The sequence below is a fragment of the Cololabis saira genome, chromosome 3 (genome assembly GCF_033807715.1).
Source record: "Cololabis saira isolate AMF1-May2022 chromosome 3, fColSai1.1, whole genome shotgun sequence".
Classification (NCBI taxonomy): Eukaryota; Metazoa; Chordata; class Actinopteri; order Beloniformes; family Belonidae; genus Cololabis; species Cololabis saira.
This window is the reverse complement of record NC_084589.1, coordinates 27,101,852-27,123,246: the sequence shown is the minus strand read 5'-3', so window position 1 is coordinate 27,123,246 and position 21,395 is coordinate 27,101,852. Positions and strand designations below refer to the sequence as shown.

At 39.1% G+C, this 21,395-nt stretch overlaps 1 protein-coding gene across 3 annotated transcripts in view; it reads right to left on the bottom strand.

Moving 5' to 3' along the window:
- Positions 1-2,613: 2,613 nt before the first annotated feature.
- The window catches only part of tars2 (threonyl-tRNA synthetase 2, mitochondrial), a 47,309-nt gene continuing 28,527 nt past the window's right edge, over positions 2,614-21,395 (bottom strand). Inside the window, exons 1-18 of one of the 3 annotated variants that reach the window (XM_061716920.1) lie at positions 19,490-19,691; positions 17,669-17,850; positions 17,468-17,582; positions 16,995-17,116; positions 15,625-15,733; positions 13,898-13,962; positions 13,725-13,803; positions 11,773-11,919; positions 11,574-11,672; positions 9,661-9,830; positions 9,412-9,574; positions 8,026-8,163; positions 7,579-7,656; positions 4,770-4,870; positions 3,413-3,514; positions 3,258-3,330; positions 3,027-3,141; positions 2,614-2,871 (exon numbers count right to left, since the gene is read on the bottom strand). In XM_061716920.1, coding sequence (XP_061572904.1) covers positions 2,729-2,871; positions 3,027-3,141; positions 3,258-3,330; positions 3,413-3,514; positions 4,770-4,870; positions 7,579-7,656; positions 8,026-8,163; positions 9,412-9,574; positions 9,661-9,830; positions 11,574-11,672; positions 11,773-11,919; positions 13,725-13,803; positions 13,898-13,962; positions 15,625-15,733; positions 16,995-17,116; positions 17,468-17,582; positions 17,669-17,850; positions 19,490-19,564 — 2,076 coding nt within the window. In that variant the 5' untranslated portion in view covers positions 19,565-19,691 and the 3' untranslated portion in view covers positions 2,614-2,728. Of the gene's footprint in view, positions 2,872-3,026; positions 3,142-3,257; positions 3,331-3,412; positions 3,515-4,769; positions 4,871-7,578; positions 7,657-8,025; positions 8,164-9,411; positions 9,575-9,660; positions 9,831-11,573; positions 11,673-11,772; positions 11,920-13,724; positions 13,804-13,897; positions 13,963-15,624; positions 15,734-16,994; positions 17,117-17,467; positions 17,583-17,668; positions 17,851-19,489; positions 19,692-21,395 lie in introns of those variants that run through there. The other 2 variants (XM_061716921.1, XR_009777092.1) reach the window with 2 other exon arrangements.

The following is a 21,395-nucleotide window of genomic DNA, read 5'->3' as shown; positions in this document are numbered from 1 at the left end:
TAAAACTTGATACTACTAATGTGAACACAGGTTTCTTTTCTTCTTTTTATTAAAGTATCAGCTGGCTCAAATGTTCTTTTGTTACATGAATATACAATATTTGGCTTTATTGGCCCGAGGCTTTGAGAATTGTGTTTCTTGACAGTTATTCAAAAGAAAAACTAAAAAGTGTGTGTGGATGTGAATGTGTGTCTGTGTGAGAGCGTGTATGTGGGTCAAGGAGGAGACAGACAAGCGTAAATATGTACAGCATATGAAATGTTTTTGTTTTGTTCTAACTGTTGTACTACATTTTTTCCCGTTTTTTTTGCGTTTGTTCTTTTCAAATGTATAATGGACATGCTGCTACAACAAAATGTATAGAGCTGTGCTTGTCTGCCCTTTTTTTTGTTTAAAGTTGGCATAAAACTAATAAAAAATTGTTAGAAAAGACAAGGATACTAATTTTAGAAATTAGTTTTTCTTTTTAACAATAAAGATTTAACACATAGAATCTCCTAGTAAAAACTAAAACGTCGCCAGAAGGGTTTAGTTTGATTAATCTAAAGCTAAAGTCAGGAGTACTGTTTGAGTCGCAGCTCAAGATACAACACTGACAAGAATGACTCAGGATTGGCCGTTCATGCAACATTTAAAGAGTAAAAACTGGAAAAAGAGACATTTATACAGTGCATGTTTATTCTCCAATGAGTGATCGGCAACAACAAATCAATTATTAGATGAAGGAACAATATTCTGTACAGGACTGCGTGGTTCGTGCTGCTGCCTCAAAGCTCCCAGCATGCCACACGTTTACTGACTGGACATAAAACCTGGAGCAGATATTTGTAATTCCTAGAAGAGAAAAACTTTCTAACTTTGGTATTTCGGGCTTTACATAAATCATCAAGCGCTGGTTGACCATTTTAGTCTAAACTGAAACATTTCTGCAACCACTGTATACGTCGGCCTTCTCCACTGAAACTAAGACAAAGCCATTACAACCTCAGAGGGGAAAGTATATACAGAAAATCAACAATCAGAACCAACACCAAACTAAGATGCACTACAGTGGCAGCGGTGGATGTATGGAATAAATTAGATATAGATTTGAAATGATGTAGAACTTTAACTTTATTTAAAAAAAACATTGAAAAGAAGGATGATTTCCTTATATTAAATTAATGAGTGGCTTGATGTTGATTTGGGTATTTATTTAATTGGTGATTTGCTTTGATTTTTTAAGGATGAAGGTAACATGTAGACTGCACCTTTATTTTAAAAATCTTTTATTTTTTGAGGAATGTTTGTTATCCCTACAGAGGCTATTTGTTTTACGGGCAGTCTTTCTCTTACTTTTTGCTTTTATTTTATTAATTTAATTAATCTTTTTGAGGGTAGGCAAATAAGCTTTGCTTCAGCCTACCCCTTTTTCGGTCTAGATGTTATTTGTTTATTTGTATACTGGAAACTTTTTTGTAATGTTTTCTTTGAACAATTGAACGTTTTCTTGTTGTCAGTTTTATTCTTGGTTTTTTATTTATTTTTTTTGTGTCATGACCGAAAATAAACTAAACTAAAAAAAAGACCATGAATCATTCAAACTTCTGCTTTGACGCTTAATTCTGTTGACATGCGTAAACTGAGAAGATAAACAGGGTGAAGGTGTCTGGTTTGGGTCTCAGCTCAAAGCTCAGTGTATAAAGTCCAGTCTAGCCGCATTGTTGTTGTGGCTGTGGACTTTAGTCTTGTGTCATTGTCGTAGACTTGAGGATGTACCAACCTCCGCTGCTTCAGGGAAGCACCAGAATCTCAAAATCTGACCGCATACTTGTGTAATATAAATATATTATTGCTCAACTCGACCCATGAGTGAACATTTTGTTTTTGTTTACTCGACTCCTTTAGTTTCAGACCAAAAGTCTGTTGAAAAGCAGATTCAAAACACTATTTAAGATGTACTCTTAAAAAAAAAAACAAAAAAAAAAAACTGTTGGTCAGATTTCCCAATTGTGGTTTCAAATGTTTTCAAGCGGATCTGAATGAACAGCGTCACAAACGAGCCTCGACTCACTGGTCGGGGCTCATTTAAGTTCCTCCGGAGGACACGGACCCACCGGCGACTCCATCTGCTTCACCTGCATCTTAGTCGCGGTGGCTGCTTTCGTCCGGTCTGCTTGGTTTCATCTCCGAGCGCACGCCTCCCTCCGGGCCTCCGTGTTTCTGTTGTGACGGATGTCTTTTCCGTCCTGCTGCCCTCTCGAAATTAAAAAGGAAAAAAAAAAAAACTTCCAGTCCTTTTTGGCCTTTACCTTGACTCGACTGTTTCCACTAAACACCCACGAAAACACACAGCTGCTCTCGCTCCTATTTTAGTCAAGTCTCCCTCCGCGTCCTCCCTTTTCTCCCAGTATTAGAAGTATGTCTGCTTTTCTACTCTCGCATCATGACCAGGCTTATGTAAGCAGAAGTTTCGCATATTTAATAGTTTTAGTGGACAAATTGCATCTGCGGCTGATTTACACTGATAGTGATCTTTAAAATAGCCGTAAACATTTTTTTATGAAAGGCACAGTTTTATGAGTGAATACAATTAAGGGGGGCGGGGATTAACTGAGTGAAGCAAATTAACCATAATGTTTTATAAAATTTTATTATAATTCCTAACAGCCACATCTTCAGACAAATCTACACTATAAAAGCTTAAACATAAAAAAAACAAACAAGTCATTGTTTCAGGAAGCCCTCATCACAAGTCATCCAGGTTGCTCCTGGCGTCTCGTAGCTTTGTGAGGGATCCCAGCACTTCCTCGGCTGGCCTCCGTCCAAGCTGTTTACCCCCTCTGCTCCTGACACTCACTGTTCCACTCTCACACTCCTTGTCACCCACAACTACAAAAACACAGGAAAAAAAGAAATGTTAACATTAGAGTCACTGAAGAGGAAGCTGGAAATGGTTCATTAACAATGGGGAGGGGGGGCACAATAATTGACTGTAGTTAACTCAAAGAGCATTAGTTGTTTTGGGTCCTAGAAGACATCATTACCAAATATGTAGTTGTACTGGGCCAGCTGAGCAGAGCGAATCTTCTTATTTAAGGTTGCGCCCTGATCCTCATGCAAATCAATCATGAAGCCAGCTTCAAGGAACCGCTGGACCACCTTAACAGGAGAGAGATGTGCTTATTTTAAAGCTTTGTAAAATGCTTCTCAGGTCAAGAAATAAATCCTGAAAAAAAAAAGCACACTTGATCAGCAGATCTCAGTCCGATACCGACCTGTCTGCCGTACGCCTCGTTGTCGCCCCCTACGGGAATAACCATGACCTGCGCGGGAGACAGCCACAGCGGCCTGGTTGGGGTAAAAGAGGAGTGAAGAGTCAGGGCATCATCCTACATTACAGCAATCAATTTTATTTCCATTAGCTTCTCACCATTTCCCTCCAAAGTTTTCAGCCAGTATAGCGATCATTCTCTCCAGTGACCCCAGTACTGCTCTGTGGATCATTACTGGCCGATGCAACTGCCCATCTTGTCTGAGGAAAAGAAAAAAAGTGATTAGGCCATGGTGCAAATCAATAAACAGGACTGTTTCACTGATTATCTGTCTGTTGATTTAACTGAAAACAGGCAGCCTTTAGTTGTATTGTGTTCATTATGTCTTCAGATAGATATACTAAGGTTTCTTTTTTCCAGACAAAGTTCCGACTTCTTATCTTCCGTCTGACAGTTTCGGTGGATCTTTTCGCCGAAACTGTCAGACGGAAGGTAAGAAGTCGGAACTTTGTCTGGAAAAAAGAAACCTTAGTATAGGCAGCCTTTAGATTTCTCTCATTCTCTCTGCGAGCAAATACACAACAAAAGAAATGAAAAACATGAGCAAAAACGGAAATATGAGCGGAAGGATTTAAATGTAATGTTTTCAACACTTAAACAGAGGAAAACAAAAAGGTACAGTGGAACAAAGAGAGGCAGTCATAGACTGAAGAATTCAAGGATAAATCACAAATCTACACTAGAAGAAGAGGTGAAGGTTTATTTGGTGAATGTCCAATTGGGCGCGCAACAATAAAAACAAGCGTATTTCTGCTGTTATTGATGACCAAAGCTGCCATGTCAGATACAAGATCAGGGGAGAAGGCTGTCAACTGCACAGTGAAGTGGACATTTTTGTCCATCTAATAGTTGAAATCCAATTTGGTGATGAAGTAATGGTTTTTAATGATGATGCATCTCACCACAGAACAAAAAGCAATAAAGCTTTTCTCACGGAAAGACATCTACTCAACCACATGGAAAGATCTCGTGCAAACTGGAAATGAATAACAAAAAACCGCTTCATGACATGGCTACACCCTGTTATGCTCAACTGTTACCCGCTTTATGAGAAATATGAAAGTGACTGATGAAGAATAAAGTTTTCCATTTTAATAAAGTCAAAACCTGGAAGAAGTCAAGCCATCTTATAAGCCCAAATATTCGGTCATAACGTTTTTCTTTAAAAAACAAACCAAAAAAAACAATTAAACAGGTGAATGAATATCCTCAAACAACTACAACTCCATGTTTTTTTCCCCATGATGCATTTCTTCAGTTTGAAAGGACAACAGAATACTAATTAAATTGTTCTCTTGATCAGCCAGGGGTTGTACAAGACTTCATAAAAAAACATGGGTTTTACAGTAAAGACAAGACGCGCCACATCAGCACGAGAGTGCTGCTTAAACCAGCACAGATGTAGGAATGTTTCAGAGACCGAAAGCCAAACGCACAAGTGTTCAACTGACTCACCCGACATACTGAAGGTCGAATCTGATTGGCAGCTGAAAGTCGAGTTGGATTGTGGCGCACTGGTGCTGTCGGCCGATTGCATCTTTGATCAGGATGTCGATCTGTGATGAAACACACAGGAGTTTATTTGTATCAGGCTTCACTTCTGCGTCGCAACAGAGATGCACAAATCTGAGTTGAGAGCTTGAAACACTGCTAGAGTCCAAGTACATTTTTGTGGACAGCCAACTGTAGCCAACACACTCTCGTTACACATTTGTAAGGAATGCTTGAGGTGGCGTGTGTGTGTGTGTGTGTGAGAAACCCCAACCTGACTTGATCTACCTCCTACACACTCTGCCTCCACATGAACCTCATCACATCTACCTGAGGCTGAACTCCTCTGCATCTTTGTTGATATCTTACAAAAAAACGGAAACTGATTCCAAGAAAGCAGAACTTCCCTCACTCTCAGTTTATCCCGTTTTCACAGGAACACAGAAAGCCATAACTATTTTATTTAATCGTTTTATTGGTGTGATGTGCATCATTTGGTGCTCCACGGTTTGCCCTGCATCATGCTACTCTGTTATGTAACAGCAACATATTGGCCGTAGAAGAATAACAGTATGATTTATTGTATTTATCATTAAATAAATACTAATTTAAAAAATTGACAGCTTGGGAGAGCCAAGAAATCCAATTGTACTGCTAGCAAATTATAATTTACTTAGGAGGTAAGTTTAGCTACCAACTACTGGAGCACATTAAATATGCTCAAAGGTCATGGAGAGCCAATGAAACCAGTGTCTTTGTAGAGAATATCTGGGCGGACTTCACACGATGACTTGGACCTTTTCTTTAAGAACTGAACAACAGACGGCCCTCAAACCATTCCTTTGCACAGGAGATTTATTTATCCTGACCGGCTGCTGCAGCACGGTGGTCTAGTGGTCAGCCCTGTTGCCTCAGAGCAAGCAGGTTCCTGGGGCGACTCCCGGGCCCGGAGGGAGTCCCTCTGTGCGGAGCCTGCATGGTGTCCGGGGACTCCGGCTTCCTCTCACAGTCCAAAAACATCTACGGCAGGTTGATTAATGAGTCTACATTGCCCGTAGGAGTGAGCGTGTATGGTTTGTTGTCTGTACATGTGGCCCTGCAATGGACTAGCGACCTGTCCAGGGTGAACCCCTGCCTCTCACCTGAGAGGGGAAAAGCTCCAGCAGACCCCTGTGATGCTGTATAGGATTAACCGGGTATATTTACTTTTCTACAAAACCCACTCTCTGGCGGACTCATTTCCATTGCTCAGACTAAGTTCAGCGCTAACCAACTGTGTTTGATGAGCAGCTGTTATTGCCATCCCTTGGATGAGGAGGTCCTATGGATCGTTTTCAGACCCTGCATCTCTCTAGATGTTGGTTTGATCCATCAGGCTGATGAAAACAGGGTAAAATCTAAATCAGAAATGGAGCTGCAGCTGCTCAGTTTAGCAGAGCAAGGCACCAGCAACAACACGTCAACCTCCATCCAACGAAAAGGAAGCAAAATTCTTCCTGCTAGCGTGCTTGGAGCTCAAAGACACAGTTGCTTATTTATCCTTTGTTAAATCAAAAACTTAAAAACCCTCATCACCCTAGAGTAGCTGATGGATTTATCCTCTTAAATTAACTGGATATACATTGTTAATGGCCCGGTTTCCCAGATCAGTTAAGTAGTTCTTAACAGCGAAAGACTTCTTTCAAACCATCTTAAGGAGCCTGTGAAAGAACTACTTAACTGTTAAGAACTACTTAACTGATCTGGGAAACCGGGCCAATAGCTACACGAGTTTGACTGGGTTATGCATATAACCCTTTAGAAACTATTCATATGATTTGTGATGAACATGTTAAATAACTATAAAGAGGTTTCTTCTTCAATTTCCCTCAACGCTTGTCCTAAAAGCAAATCCCACCAACAACTGCTCACGAATCTTTGTAGTTCACAGAGAATGCACAAGTCCTAAATAAATAAACTCTACAGCAGTATATTCAAACTGAGTCTGCCTTATTGCGAGAGGAGGAGACCCGCTGCCTCGATTCAAGCCTTTATGAGTTTTCATACCACTAAATGTACTACAACGTGCTTGACAGATATCTAGAATAGACTATATACACAGCTTTATGTCAGCCAATAATTAGGATAGTAACAAAAATGTTACGATCAAATTATACTCTCGGGATAAAAAAAAAAAAAGAAAACAGAAAAAAAAATGATTTCTAGATAATTGACATAACTGGAAATTAATACATTTAATGTAAAAGATTCAGGTTATAGATTTAAAAACCGTTCAAATGACGAGCTATTGACCAAACCTCAGTTTTTAGTTTGATTGGCTGCAAATGACGAGCAGTCCATTCTTAATAATCCAACTGCCCGATTACATTTCCTAACAAAACTGCACTTCTTGTTGACAGTAACATCAGAGCCACACAAGTAAGCAATAACAAACTTTACAATCTGTCCGTCACGGTTTTCACGGTTAACATCACTTCATTTCAGTCAACCTTGTTGTTCAAATAGAAGAAAATCAAAATTCATTTTATTTAGAGATCACTTCTCAAGAGGGATACAAAGTCCTGAAAAGTTGTTTCTTTACAGGGTTGTTTAACAAAAAAAACCACCCCAGTAATATTATTGTCAGTCTGACAGCTGTATTTATTCATCTGAATCAGAACAGGGTCATTGCAACAAGCGCTCCTCTGACTTTGGCTTCTGTGAGAAAATGCTATGAAACCTAGTTTGAGTGCAGACCTTCCTTTTCCTAATAGTCGCCGCCAGTCCCACTGACCTTTGGTCCATAGAAAGCTCCGTCTCCGGGGTTCAGCTCCCAACGCTCGCCAAACTGCTGGAGACTTCTCTCCAACTGCTGCTCTCAGAAACACACACGCCACAGACAAGCCAGTGAGCAGGAGCAAGTACAACAACATTAATGCACATTCAGGGTGCCATGTTGGCCTCCCTGTGTTGATGAGCTGTAGACGCTCAGAGCCATAATGTTCAATTACACTTTTGAATCATCTTAAATTGCCACTGCGTCTATTTATAAAAGGGCCCCACAGGGATTTATAGATATACATTTACTCAACATCTCACCGCAGAGACGCTTTCAACTGGAAAGTATCACTTGCGTAACTGATGGGTTAAGTGGATATCATTTTTTATGGAGCACTTATAGCGTGTACACATAGTGAACACCTCCAGGACGTACAAGATGCTAACAAGTGTGTGGATCTACCTGCTCAGCGTTGTCCCACTGTTCAGGCTCCCCCATACAAGGAGTGGGACGTGTGGACAAGAGACAGTGGAAGGAAAATCCAAACACGTGATAGACACGCCGCACAAAGTCCAAACAAGCCACAATCTCTTCTTCTAGCTGGGTAGAGAGATAGAAAAGAAAAGTCAAGATAAAAGCAGTAAAAGGAGAAAAGGAACTGAAAGAAAAATCAAAAAATTGACAGTGCTAACAGTTAAAGACAGAGGAGTTCAAAAGGAAAAGTGCCCCTGAGATTAAGTTAGTATTTGAAAGGCCAATGATCATCAAGGGACGGTAATTCCTTGAATTGCTGGGGTGCCAACAGAAGGCATCATGGGATTCTTCCAGGAATCCATGAAGGGGATCAGGATTACTTTACAGCTCCAACAATGCATATATGGAGGCGTCATGTTTACAGAGCACAATCGCCTCAGTTTATCAGGTCTAGTCCGAATACACCCCCGATAAACGTACACTCACCGGCCACTTTATTAGGTACACCCTACTAGTACTGGGTCAGACCCCCTTTTGAGATTGAGATCTGGTGACTGTGGAGGCCATTTGAGTAGTGGACTCATCATGTTCAAGAAAAACCAGTCTGAGATGTTTCACGCTTTATGACATGGCGCGTTATCCTGCTGGAAGTATCCACCAGAAGATACACTGTGGTCATAAAAGGATGGACATGGTCAGCAACAATACTCAGGTAAGCAGTGGCGTGGCAATGCTCAATTGGTACTAATGGGCCCAAAGTGTGCCCGGAAAATATCCCCCACACCATTATACCACCACCTCCAGTCCGAACTGTTTATTTCCTGTTCTTAGCTGACAGGAGTTGCACCCGGTGTGGTCTCCTGCAACTGTAGCTCATCCACCTCAAGGGTCGATGTGCTATGCGTTCAGAGATGCTCTTCCACAAACCTTGGTTGTAACGAGTGGTTACTTGAGTTACTGTTGCCTTTCTATCAGCTCGAACCAGTCTGGTCTCTGGTATCAACAAGGCATCTGTGCCCACAAAACTGCTGCTCACTGGATATTTTCTCTTTTTCGGACCCTTCTCTGTAATCCCTAGACAAAAATCCCAGTAGATCAGCAGTTTCTGAAATATTCAGACAAGCCTGTCAGGCACCAACAGCCATGCCACGTTCAAAGTCACTTAAATCACCTTTCTTCCCCATTTTTATGCTCGGTTTGAACTACAGCAGGTCGTCTACATGCCTAAATGCATTGAGTTGCTGCCATGGGATTGGCTGATTAGAAACTTGCGTTAACGAGCAGTTGGAGAGGTGTACCCAGTAAGTGGCCGGTCAGTGTAGTTTCTGTCTGGTTAAAGCATTTTCAATTTATACGAATAATTTCGTGTGTTACCTGCTCAGGTGTGCAAAAGATGTGAGCATCGTCCTGGCAGAACCTGCGGACACGGGTCAGACCTCCCAGAGCTCCAGAAAGCTCATTACGATGCAGCGCCCCAAAGTCAGCCCATCGCAGAGGGAGTTCCCGCCACGAGCGAACGCGCTGCTCGAACATTAGACTAAAAGGAGGAGAGATCAGAGTCAGTCTCGGTGGATACATCCCAGGTACAGGAATCCCTGTGTGTTTGTGGATTTGTGTGTTCACCAGTGTGCAGGGCAGTTCATGGGTTTGAGGGCGTAGGTCTGCGCGCCCTCTGACGTCACGGTGAACATGTTCTCGCTGTAGTGCTCCCAGTGGCCTGAGCGCTCCCACAATGCAGTGCTGTACAGAGTTGGGGTCACAACCTCTGTGAAGCCTCGTCTTCGGTATTCGCTCTGCAGGAGGTCAGGCAGGACGGATGCGTGTAAGCTGAGAGCAGGAGTGGGTCAACGTGACACGATAGTGTCACAATTAAAACCTGAGTCACATCGTGGCGACTGACAAGAACTCACAAATGATCAGGATTACAACTGATAGCACAGTAAACCACAGTCACATTTGTGTGCGTTTCAATTTACAAAAAAGGTAAAGTTGTCCATCTCACAAGAGACATTTAATAGTTTCCTCACACTTGTTTTTTTTTTAAGCACAAATCATCTTTGATTGGCTTCACAGAAAAAAAAAAAAAATAATTTTTTAACTAGCTGCAGATTTGCAATGTATGCATGCTTAACAAATCAACATTTCAAAACAGCAGCAGCATGATGACAGAAACAGGACAATCTTGTTTCAAAGGACAGTGACCACTAGATTAGAGTCAAAGCGGTCTGCCTGAATGTGTCCAACACACTAAGGTGAACCCGGTTGATAATAATCCTTTAAACGTGTTGAGCCTGAATCACAGCAGATTGATTAGTTTGTATAAAAAAAAAAAAAAAAAAAAAAAAAAAAAAAGATGTGAAGGAACTGGAACCGTCATAAAAACAAGGAACTGCTGGCTGCTCGTGCCAAAGAAGATATTTCTCTGCATATTTAGTGTCAGTGATGCAGCCGTCCAATATAATATTGTTGAAAACCTCTGCAAAAAGCAGAATGCAGGCACATAAATTGGATTTGCATTTAAGTGAGAAGTTAGTGGAGTCATTATGTGTTTCACAACTATTAGTCAAAACACCGATCCCACTGTCTAGACTGGGACATCTGACAAGATAGTTTAGCCGACATATGGCTGCAAGCAAAGTAAATAAATAAATAATGCACTGCTTATCTAAAAAAAATGTTAAAAAAAAATACAATTTCCCAGCTTGGGATAAATAAAGTATATCTATCTATCTGTACATATATGCCACACATATTTATGCAGGCCTTGAACAAATGAATTAGTGATCTTTTTCTAAAATGCTTTCCCCCCCACCTTCTAAAACAGAATAACCTCCATGATGCACAGTTTCTACATCATGAGGAAAAAAGTTATTCCTTATTAGTAACATATTTTTACAGTTAGAAGCATTCAATAAGTGTTTTTCTTTTTGTTGGACTGTAAACCAATCATGCCTGAAGATGTCAAATTGTGTTTAATTCAAGTCAATTTAAACATATTTTATTAATCCCCAAATGGAAATTATTTAAAGAGAACATGAGGCTAATAAATAAAATAGAAACAAAGGCAATGGTGTTTTAAAGATCTGAGATTATTAGGTCATGGAAGTTATCAGGACACTATATAAAGCTGGGTAAAGACTTGGATGTTAGTCAAGAAAACAATTTCTATTCTATTTCTTCACGTTTAATAAAAAAACACCCTTTAAAAGCATTTCTACGAAATGTTATCAGCTTTACTATGAACACTAAAGGGAGGTTAGTAAAAGATTAGTAAAAAGACTGAGACCTTCTTTAACCTCCTAAGACCTGGTGCAATTTATTTTGTGGTTGATTTGGGTCTCTGTTAAGAAAGGAAATATTATAACATGGACAACAAAACATGCAATATCCAGATATATGTATATGCCAGGTCTTAGGATGTTTAATAGTGAAAACAACTACGAAAAAGTTCCTATGGAGGAGAAGGAGGAAGAAAAGGAGAAAAGAACATGACGACAAAGAAGTCCTAGTTTAAAATATAAGCAAGTTGAGAGCACCTTAATAAAGTCAGTGAGGGTGTTGTAAATGTGGGCTCCCTTGGGCAGAAAGAAGCAGCTGCCTGGACTGACTTCATTGAAGAAAAACAGCTCCTGGTCCTGTGCAAAAACATGCCAAATGTGACTGACAGGAAACCTTGATTTTATTGTTTACAGTAACATCATTTTAAGCACCTCCCCCAAAAGGTTCTCAACCTACCGTCCCAATGCGCCTGTGGTCTCTCCTCTTCGCCTCCTCCTGCTCTCTCTCCCACTCCTCCCTGTCCTTCTCTCCTGGAAACGCCACACCTGAGAGGCGTGTTAACGCAGAGCACTCGCTGTGATTGGCCAGGGTCACAGTGGACAACTAGGATGTGGAAGTGACATAGTGTAGATGGGATAGCAAAAAAAGGGAGAAAAAACAATGATCAAACAAAGTTGCAGTAAAAGAAAAACGAGGACCAGTCAAAAAGAGAGAAAAACAACAGATGAGAACAATGGCCCAACTAATGGAGATCTGGGGTCTGTTTCACAAAGCAGGTTTAGTGAAAACTCGGAGTCTGTTAACCCTGAAATGAGGGGAACTCTGAGTTTTCCGTTTCACAAAGAGAGGTAACTTAAGCTCTCGGTCAGTTACCGTAGTAACAGACTCTCTGAACCTAACCTGGTCAGTTACCGTAGTAACAGACGCTCTGAACCTAACCTGGTCGGGACCAGGTTTATCTCAATGAACCTGGAGTTTCTCTGCTTCTCCGCCTCTTTCAGAGCCGCACGCACATTTGATTTCCTCATTCATTCAGTCAGCAGGCGAGTTTTGGCGAAGTTCTGCCGTCTGTCATTAAAAACAGAGTCAGTATATTAGAAGTCCTTGTCACGAACATGGCATGTCCTTGATGAAGACCCAATTGATGAAGGTGCAGCATTAATGCGCAGAGAATTAAAAGGCTTGAAATATCTCACTTTGCATGTAGTGGGAAATAATATTAGTTTCACCTTAAGTTGAATTTACTACGAATGAAGTTTTGCAATATATTCAAATTTTCCGACCTCCACCTGTATATCATTACATGAATAAATAAGAGCATAATATGTGTCTGTATTGGTTCAATACGGAACGCAACTTTTAATTCCCAATTACGTAACAATTCCGTATAAGGGACGGGTGGCAAGTCTACATAAACCTGTCCAAGCCATCAAGGGGTTCCACAGGATTGCAGGTGAATGATGTAAAGATCTGTTAAATTAATTTTATATTATATTCTGTGCTGCGGTGTTACTCATTTTTCGAAAACATGTTCAAATTCGCCGTATGCGCGCATTAAAATCTCTAATTCCATTCGGGTGAAAAAGGACACGGCGTGAAGTATGTGGATCTTCAGATGCAAACTAATGTTTCCTCAAAGGGATTTTGTAAATTGAAATGATAAATAAAGTTTAAAATAAAAAAAATAAAAAGTATGTCGCTCTTTTGTTGTCGCCGGTTGCCATGGTGAATCGTTGTATCAGGGCTCAATTAATGCTGGCTTTTTATAGTTGTGGTGCACATGCTTAACTCCAGGTGAAACTACTTAGAGTTGAATAAATTAACTCAAATCCGCTGTTCTGGAACCGAAAACTCAGAGTTTCCGATCTCAGAGTAGATCAACTAAGAGTTCAGGATTAGACTCAGAGTTTGTTGAACCTGCTTTGTGAAACGGACCCCAGGACCCTCTGACAAACAAAACATCCTGCTCCCGACATTTCCAGTCACTTGTTGTTATGGAGTCCAGGTCTGCCCAGTGACAGGCCAGTATGAAAAGCATTCCTTGGATCAATAAAGATGAGGAAAATTCAATTTACACATGTGTCCCATCAGACAGAAAGAGCTTCAGAGGTTAAAAACAGATTTTTACTGATAGGATTAAAACCGCCTCTTTGACTGCACTGTTTCATAAATTCATGATTATCTTGTTTGAAGCCTGAAGAAAAATTACAGAGCCACCGACGATTAAACAAAGAACCCATTTGGCTTTCAAGGTGGGGGCATCAATCCTTGAGCCAAAATTGGATCAACAGGCTAATGCTCAAGGTCAATTTGTAGTACAAATTCAATGAGATGGGTAAGAACAGAAACTGAGTATAAAACCGAGGGAAGCGGAGAGTGAGCAGCCACACAAGCATAAACACACACACCTGAAGCATCTTGAAGACCTTGAGCAGGCCTGTGTGTGGGAGTAGGGGGCCGTTACACACGGCTATGCTGTCTCCACACCTGAGTCACATAGGAAGGATAACATTTTTAGTAAAGGGTTTAATGAGAGAACAGGGGGGTTAAAACCACATTAGACATGTAAATATATCCACACCTGTACACTGTGATAGTGGAGCCGCTCATCTGCTCTTCAACAAGCTGCAGCCTCAGTGTACTTCCCTAGAAAACAACATGAAAAACTCATATACAAACAGGAGAACAACAACCAGGAAATATTACAGATACACGATTTAAAAAAGTAATCTACCACTGACCCATAATTAAATATAACAAACTTTACTAAACTTAAGCTGGTGCATGTCTGGTAAATTTCCAAATGACAAGTGAATGAAATCACTATTTGCATTAAATTTGCATAAAATCAGAACATGATTTGATGGCTGACAATGACATTACAGCCATATTTTGATCAGAAATGCCCACTACCTAAAATCCTAAAACACTTCAGAGCCTTCTTTAGACTGGGGTTTTCTGAATATTCATTGAGGTTTTAGTCCTGCAAGGTTTCGTGCAAATCAGTCTGCTGAAGCGTATCACGGCTGCAGGGCCGACTGCAGTACGCAGGAATGAAGCCATTGTGGAGAGGAATAAATCTGTCTGGGCTGCATTCACGGCAATCTGGAAAAACCAGAAAAGGTTGTGCTGAGGTTTGGAAGATTGGACCAGGCCTTTAGTTAATGAGATTAGGCCTAATTTTAAAAGGACTTTTAGCTTGAAATGTGCATAAACTGCATTTTGACTCGTAAATCCTTCCGCAATTCAAGTCTTTAGGTTTTTATTTGATGTTGTGTCATCATGATTTGGGATAAAGTAACATTTGCATTTAGTTTTTGTACAAGAAGCTCATTCACAAATCTCATTAGTTCATGTCATGCTTGCGCCATGTTAAGGAAAAAGCCAAAGATGCTAAAACACCAGGAGAAAATGGTTTTACTGATTTCTCGAGTAGCGGTACCATGAACCATTGAGGAGATAATGGGAACAACTTTGCTTCTGTGAGTGAATTCTTGTCAGATAGAGCTCTAACACTCAATGTTTTTGTTCAATTTACAGCAGGGGAAGGGAAGACTCTCTTTGACTGTGAGCAGAGAACTGCCTGACGAATTTAACTTTGGTTATCTTCTTTCACAGGCTGCTGGCCTGCTGCTACCATGCAGAGCTGCAGCCCGTTGATTCAAAAATGGGGCTAACTTTATAACATCAGCAGAGACAGCTTGTCAATAACTACTGTCAAGTGCTGCAGCTGGCATTTCAGCTACAATGTTCATTTGTACGTTAATGGAAACTTTATTCATTTCACTCTAAATTGCGTGGAACCCAAACTGTTAAATAATATAAACATGTTTAGCCATCAGGCAATCAAAGAAGAAATGCTGTGTGACATGTTTTTAAATAAGAGCATAGCGCACAGATGTTTTAAGATGGTTAAAGGAGTTTTAAAAAGCATCTCCTGTAGATTGAATTTGACTAATTAATAGTGGACTCATGAGTGTATATTTTCATTTAATGAATTGGAGCTGATTTAGACTCCAAGGATTCTGAGTTGAAGTTTGGTGACTCGACTACAAACACCGCCTGACTTACATAAATGAGATGATCTATGTCAATTTTAATTCTTGGGCTTCCACCTGCTAAAAACAGTAAACATGCAAAGGAAACATGATCACATCTGGAGCCTGACGTGGTGCATGCTGGTTTCCTGAAGATACGTGTGAAGACAAATTAACTGTATTAGTTTCCACCTCCTATAATAATCTTTGTCGTGTAAAGCATTTATGATGATTTTTGGATGCTTTAACTAATATGAAAAGTGCTGCTAACCTGAAAGAGTTCTTGGACCTCTTCACCATTCACTTCCAGTCGAATTAAAGGGAGTTTGAGTCCAGCCACCTCCTTACACCTCGCCTCCACATCATTCAGAGAATAGGAGCTGTGGGCAGAATTAAATTCATTAAAGAATGATAGAAAAAACAGAAAGGGTGACAAACTCGACATGGATTATGTCGAGAATGAGAATGGGTAAACAGTTACAGATAAGATTAGAAATAATTTATTCTGACAAAAAGTTAATTTCCATTTTAACAAAAGCAGCCTAAAAACTCACATAATACAAATAACTTTCAATGATTTTGTTGAAGTCAGCGATTGCTGCTGATTTATATTAAAAAGGACTATGAAAAATTGCTGCCTGTTCACACAGGACTACAATTACACTAAATAAAAATAGCAATATTTATAATAATTGAAGTTGAGATAATAATCTGGGGTTAGTGTGTCATGCTTTTAATTTGCCAAGTAAATATTCCAATGCAAATTATCTACCATATTTTAGCAAAAAGAACAGGGCATGGCATCATTTTAATTCTGTGTTAATGTACATCGCATCTCCTGTGATATTATCCACATTTTGTTTTTTCTGCTCACGTTTTCTGCTTCTTTTGCAGGCACAACTATGGTGGTTGCTACTGATATGACGACTAATTATATTATTTAAGAAAATTCAAGAAATCCACCCAGACATGGAGATGAACGAAAATAAAGAAGCTTTCAGCAATCAGAGAAAAATATTGGCGTGCTCCATCGGGGAGCTGTACAGTTTCAGATCTTTGATCAGGTTAAGTACATATGCTCGCCCAATGGCCTTAAGTCTTGATGAAAATAAAAGTTCAGGCTGCAATTACTGTCTGGTTACTGTTACCATGGAAACTTAAAAACAGAGCACAATCAAGAGATTGTTTTATTACAATATTTTCAGGTTTTCACCCATCAAAATGACACTTATTGTCATTGAAGCCAAACTCTAGAGTGTATGATCAGATACAGAGTTCAATATTTCTCCAAAATCATGCACAAACAAGGCATGGATTAGGTTAATAAGCTTAATAATGAATGCATTACATCACAGCACTCATGCTATTACCATGCAAATGAGTTATGAACCGACATATCAAATAAAGCATCTCAGGCAAGCATCTACTTACTTCTAAAGTACAAAGAGACCCTTTCAGGTTAAACAAAATCCTTATGCTGTATTTCTTAATAGACCAGCAGATTGTCAGTAAATTCTAGTAAAACTGATTTAATTTATCCCGAACAAATTTGCTGCATGAAAAACACATATCAGGATGTAATTTCTATGTTCCCACAGTACACTAGTAACAGTGATGATCCATGTTTCATGAAAACTTCACCTGTTGTCTGACACATGATCACAGAAAAGCCCGAAGTCTGATGAGCCTTCTCTGCACACACCAGCACCGAACATCCCCTCCAACACACTGACCAAGACGCACGCTCCTGTCCTCCATGCTGCCTGTGAATCAGGGGTAGTTAAAAGTTAATTACGTATATAACAAATGTTATGTCGGCTTAAGGGGGATGTAGTTACACTATGTATAAGTGTCAATTAGAAGAAAAAAAAGAAGCCTTTCAGTTTTCACTGAATTGACAAAGTTTAATTAAAAATAAGTGATTGCATCTGGGTGTCTTCACTTAATTTAAGTTTACCTTTAAATAACCACATAGATCAATAGAAAGAAGCTAAAAGAATTGAAATTAATTTGATCTAATAATATTGATATCCATCTTGAAAGGCATGTGGACAGAGATGTGCATGCAGCTGTTCAGAGAAATAATGAAAACTATCATAAGACAAAGTAATTACCTGTTTCCCCTCAACTGTGTCAAACCCAAGAAGCTGTAGTTCACAGTCGGCCTCTAGAGGTCGTCCCAGCTCCCAGAGTTCCCCATTCACCTTACTGACAAGCGCGCCTTTTAACCTGCAAACAGCACATGCAATAAGACTGCTGCTTCCCAAGGATACAAAAAAGGCATTGTGGCATTTCTACATGTTAAGTGTATTTACCGCACACTCTGTGCAACTAAAAGAGGTGTGGTGACACCTGCTGTTCCCTTTACTGTCCGGCCATCAGCAAGGTGGACGCTGAGGGGCTTTTCTGTGACTTCCGCCCTCTTGATACTGCCTTGTTTTTCCTTTAGCGACTCAAAGACCCGTAACCGGCCAGACAAAGCTGGTGACACCTGCAGCTGGAGAAAACAGAACAAGACTCAACATGGGACTGATGGATGCAGATGATGGCTAAAGTGAAAAATTAAGCATGAATAAATATGATGAAAAAAAACTTGAATTATATTGGTATATTGTTACAATTTTTAATCATAAATGCTCCTTGACCCTCAGTGTAAAAAACATATGACATATTGTGATGTTACTGTGCAATTCCAGTTGAGTGGATAGCAAATATGGACAGTGTTTTCCCTTAGTGCCTATCCTTATCAAAAATTAGTTCAGCTGTCATTTCTACAATTCAGATACATTAGAAGAGTGGGAAAATATCAGTTTACTGCACTGTGGATTAAAATCACCACAAACCTTCAAAATGGCCTTTACATTGCACTGATGCATTTCCAAAATAGAATAACCGTTTCTGAATAACCTCCATGAAGGCAAAATTCAGTGCATGGCAAATTTAGTAGCCAACATTGCTACAAGTTTGTTATCAGGATAAGAAGTCTACTTTAATCTGAATTGGCCTAATAACTTTGCCCCCCCCACTCTCTCACACACAAACATACATACATACAGAGAAGTGATCATGGACTTAAGACCATGAATTATACAGTTCTTTAATTAACGTTCCTCTGGTATTACCAAAGTATTAACATTAAAGCCATCTGTATTGTATTATATATATATATATATATATATATATATATATATACATATACATACACACACACACACACACACACACACAGAGAAGTGATCATGGACTTAAGACCATGAATTATACAGTTCTTTAATTAACATTCCTCTGGTATTACCAAAGTATCAACATTAAAGCTGTCTGTATTTTATATATATATATATATATATATATATATATATATATATATATATATATATATATATATACACATATATACACACACTATATATACACACACACACACGACTGTCTCAGAAAATTAGAATATTGTGATAAAGTTCATTATTTTCTGTAATGCAATTAAAAAAAACAAAAATGTCATACATTCTGGATTAATTACAAATCAACTGAAATATTGCAAGCTTTTTATTATTTTAATATTGCATATTATGGCTTAGAGTTTAAGATTAAGATTCCCAGAATATTCAAATTTTTTGAGATAGGATATTTGAGTTTTCTTAAGGTGTAAACCATGATCAGCAATATTAAAATAATAAAAGGCTTGCAATATTATATTATATTTCAGTTGATTTGTAATGAATCCAGAATGTATGACATTTTTGTAATTGCATTACAGAAAATCACAATATTCTAATTTTCTGAGACAGTCCTGTGTGTGTGTGTGTGTGTGTGTGTGTATATATATATATATATATATATATATATATATATATATATATATATATATATATATATATATATATATATACATACATACATACACACACACATACATACACACACACACACACACAAATATAAAGTAGGTAGTATGATTGTCTATACACAAACACATCACATATATATTTTTTCTCTGTCCAAAATAATCCCAGCAGTATCAATCTCTCCAGTGTAAGTGGACCTGAGAACAACTATGGCCAGCTACGTCACCAGGGTCACTCCCCCATCACATCCATGGACATCAGCCCTGCAGGCTAACGTTAGCACAACCGCACCTTGCTGTAACTCCTCAACGCCACGTGGACAGTCGACCTACTAACAACTAGTCGGAACAGCTGGGTCACCGCCATCTCACGCCTGCCTTGCCTACGCACTCATTTCTCCGAAGAAAAAATGAGGAAAAATGTCACATTTGTCTCCACTTCGCTGGAAGCAGCCATAACACCGGAAGCGCTGTTAAAGCGCGCAGCGGTGACGTCTCCAGTGGTGACGCAGCCAACGCTGCGTGCGCGCTCCCGGGCTGCACGCCAGAGCGCGCTCACGCTCAGCTGAGCATGTGGATAGCGCATGACGTCCCAAGTTTAAAATAGTAAAAAATGAATGATGATTAAAAATATATATATATACTTAATGCATATAAACGTGACGTTAAATAACATATAAAAGTGGTAGCTTAAGAAATGTATAGACTGCTGAAAAGTTCACCACTGAGCATGCGTTGAGATACAAGATATTTACCACAGACAACAACCAACCTGCTACATATCGTTGGGCAGCAAGGCTAATAAGAATAAAACAAAAACCACATCGTTGTGCTCAATCAGGGAGCTGTACGGTTTCACTGCATTCTTTTGCTACAAAACGTTTCAACGCCACCAGTTTAGTGCCTGAAATATATTTGTCTACACATCAATATATAAAATTTATGAAGAAAAAAAAAAAATTACTCCAAACGAACCCCCACCTACAGCCATGTAATTTATTCGGGTTACCGTCTATATCAGAAATGGAAAATAGAAATTTAAATATTAATATAGTCAAACGTGAATTGAGATAATCGATTTATTTCCCTAAAAAGGAACTAAATGCTGTTCTAAAGCCCTACAAATAATCTTCAGTTAATTTTATTAGTTTTTATGTTGTGGATTTCATAATCTTTCATAGAAATTAGCGTGTTTATCCACAAGACTCGCCACCTCGTTGGAGTACCATTAATCTACCACTTGAGGGAGCTAGAGCACCATAAACAAGAGCGCATGTCTTCCTGTAGGTGACAGAAAGCTAAAACAAATGCACGAATCTTTTATCTCCCCCTCTAATTTGCGACAGATTTATAACTGGCTGAATATAAAATCACTTTTCCACCTCAAGACTATAAAAGAGAACCAGTTTTACTGTTGGAAATCTCGTTTCACATATTCAGGGTTCCTACACATTTTCAAGGTCACATTCAAGCACTTTTCAAGCACTTTCAAGGGTCATTTTCAAAATCTTCAAGCACCATATCGCTGGGGTAAAATATCTACAGGAATATATATACACTCAATTATTTTTTTTCCGCTTTTTATCACAATTATGTACATTGTATCGTGCTGTAAACATCTTATGTTTCATCTTACTGATTTTATTTCTCCTTGTAATAACTAAACTATACAGTCTGATCCCAATTTTGTGAAAGACAGTTATAATTTCAAGCACTTTTCAGGCCTTGAAAACACAACATGTAAATTCAAGCACTTTCAAGGATTTCAAGCACCTGTAGGAACCCTGCATATTGAACAGTAGTGCAAGTGTGGAAATGTCACATACTTGGAGGGGGAAAGATTGAGTGTTTACAAGTAAAATCCTATTATCTTCTCACAAATAACAAAATTAAGAGTTAATAGTGATGCTTAATGGTATGTGTGCAATATTAAACTTCAGGGCTTAAAAGTTTGTGAATTCACAAATGTGGCATTTCTTGACCTGTATTGTACAGAGGCCAAAATATGCCACTGGAAAGATCCACAACATGATCTTTCCAATTAATTTATGGAACTTAGTAAACTAATTCTGTTTAGTTATTTTCTGACAACTGTATAATGACAGATTGGAGTTATTTGTAATGTAATTTGTTAATGTAAATGTCTGATCCGCTGAAATGGAGAAACCAACATGGTTTAGAGTTCAGCATATGTGATC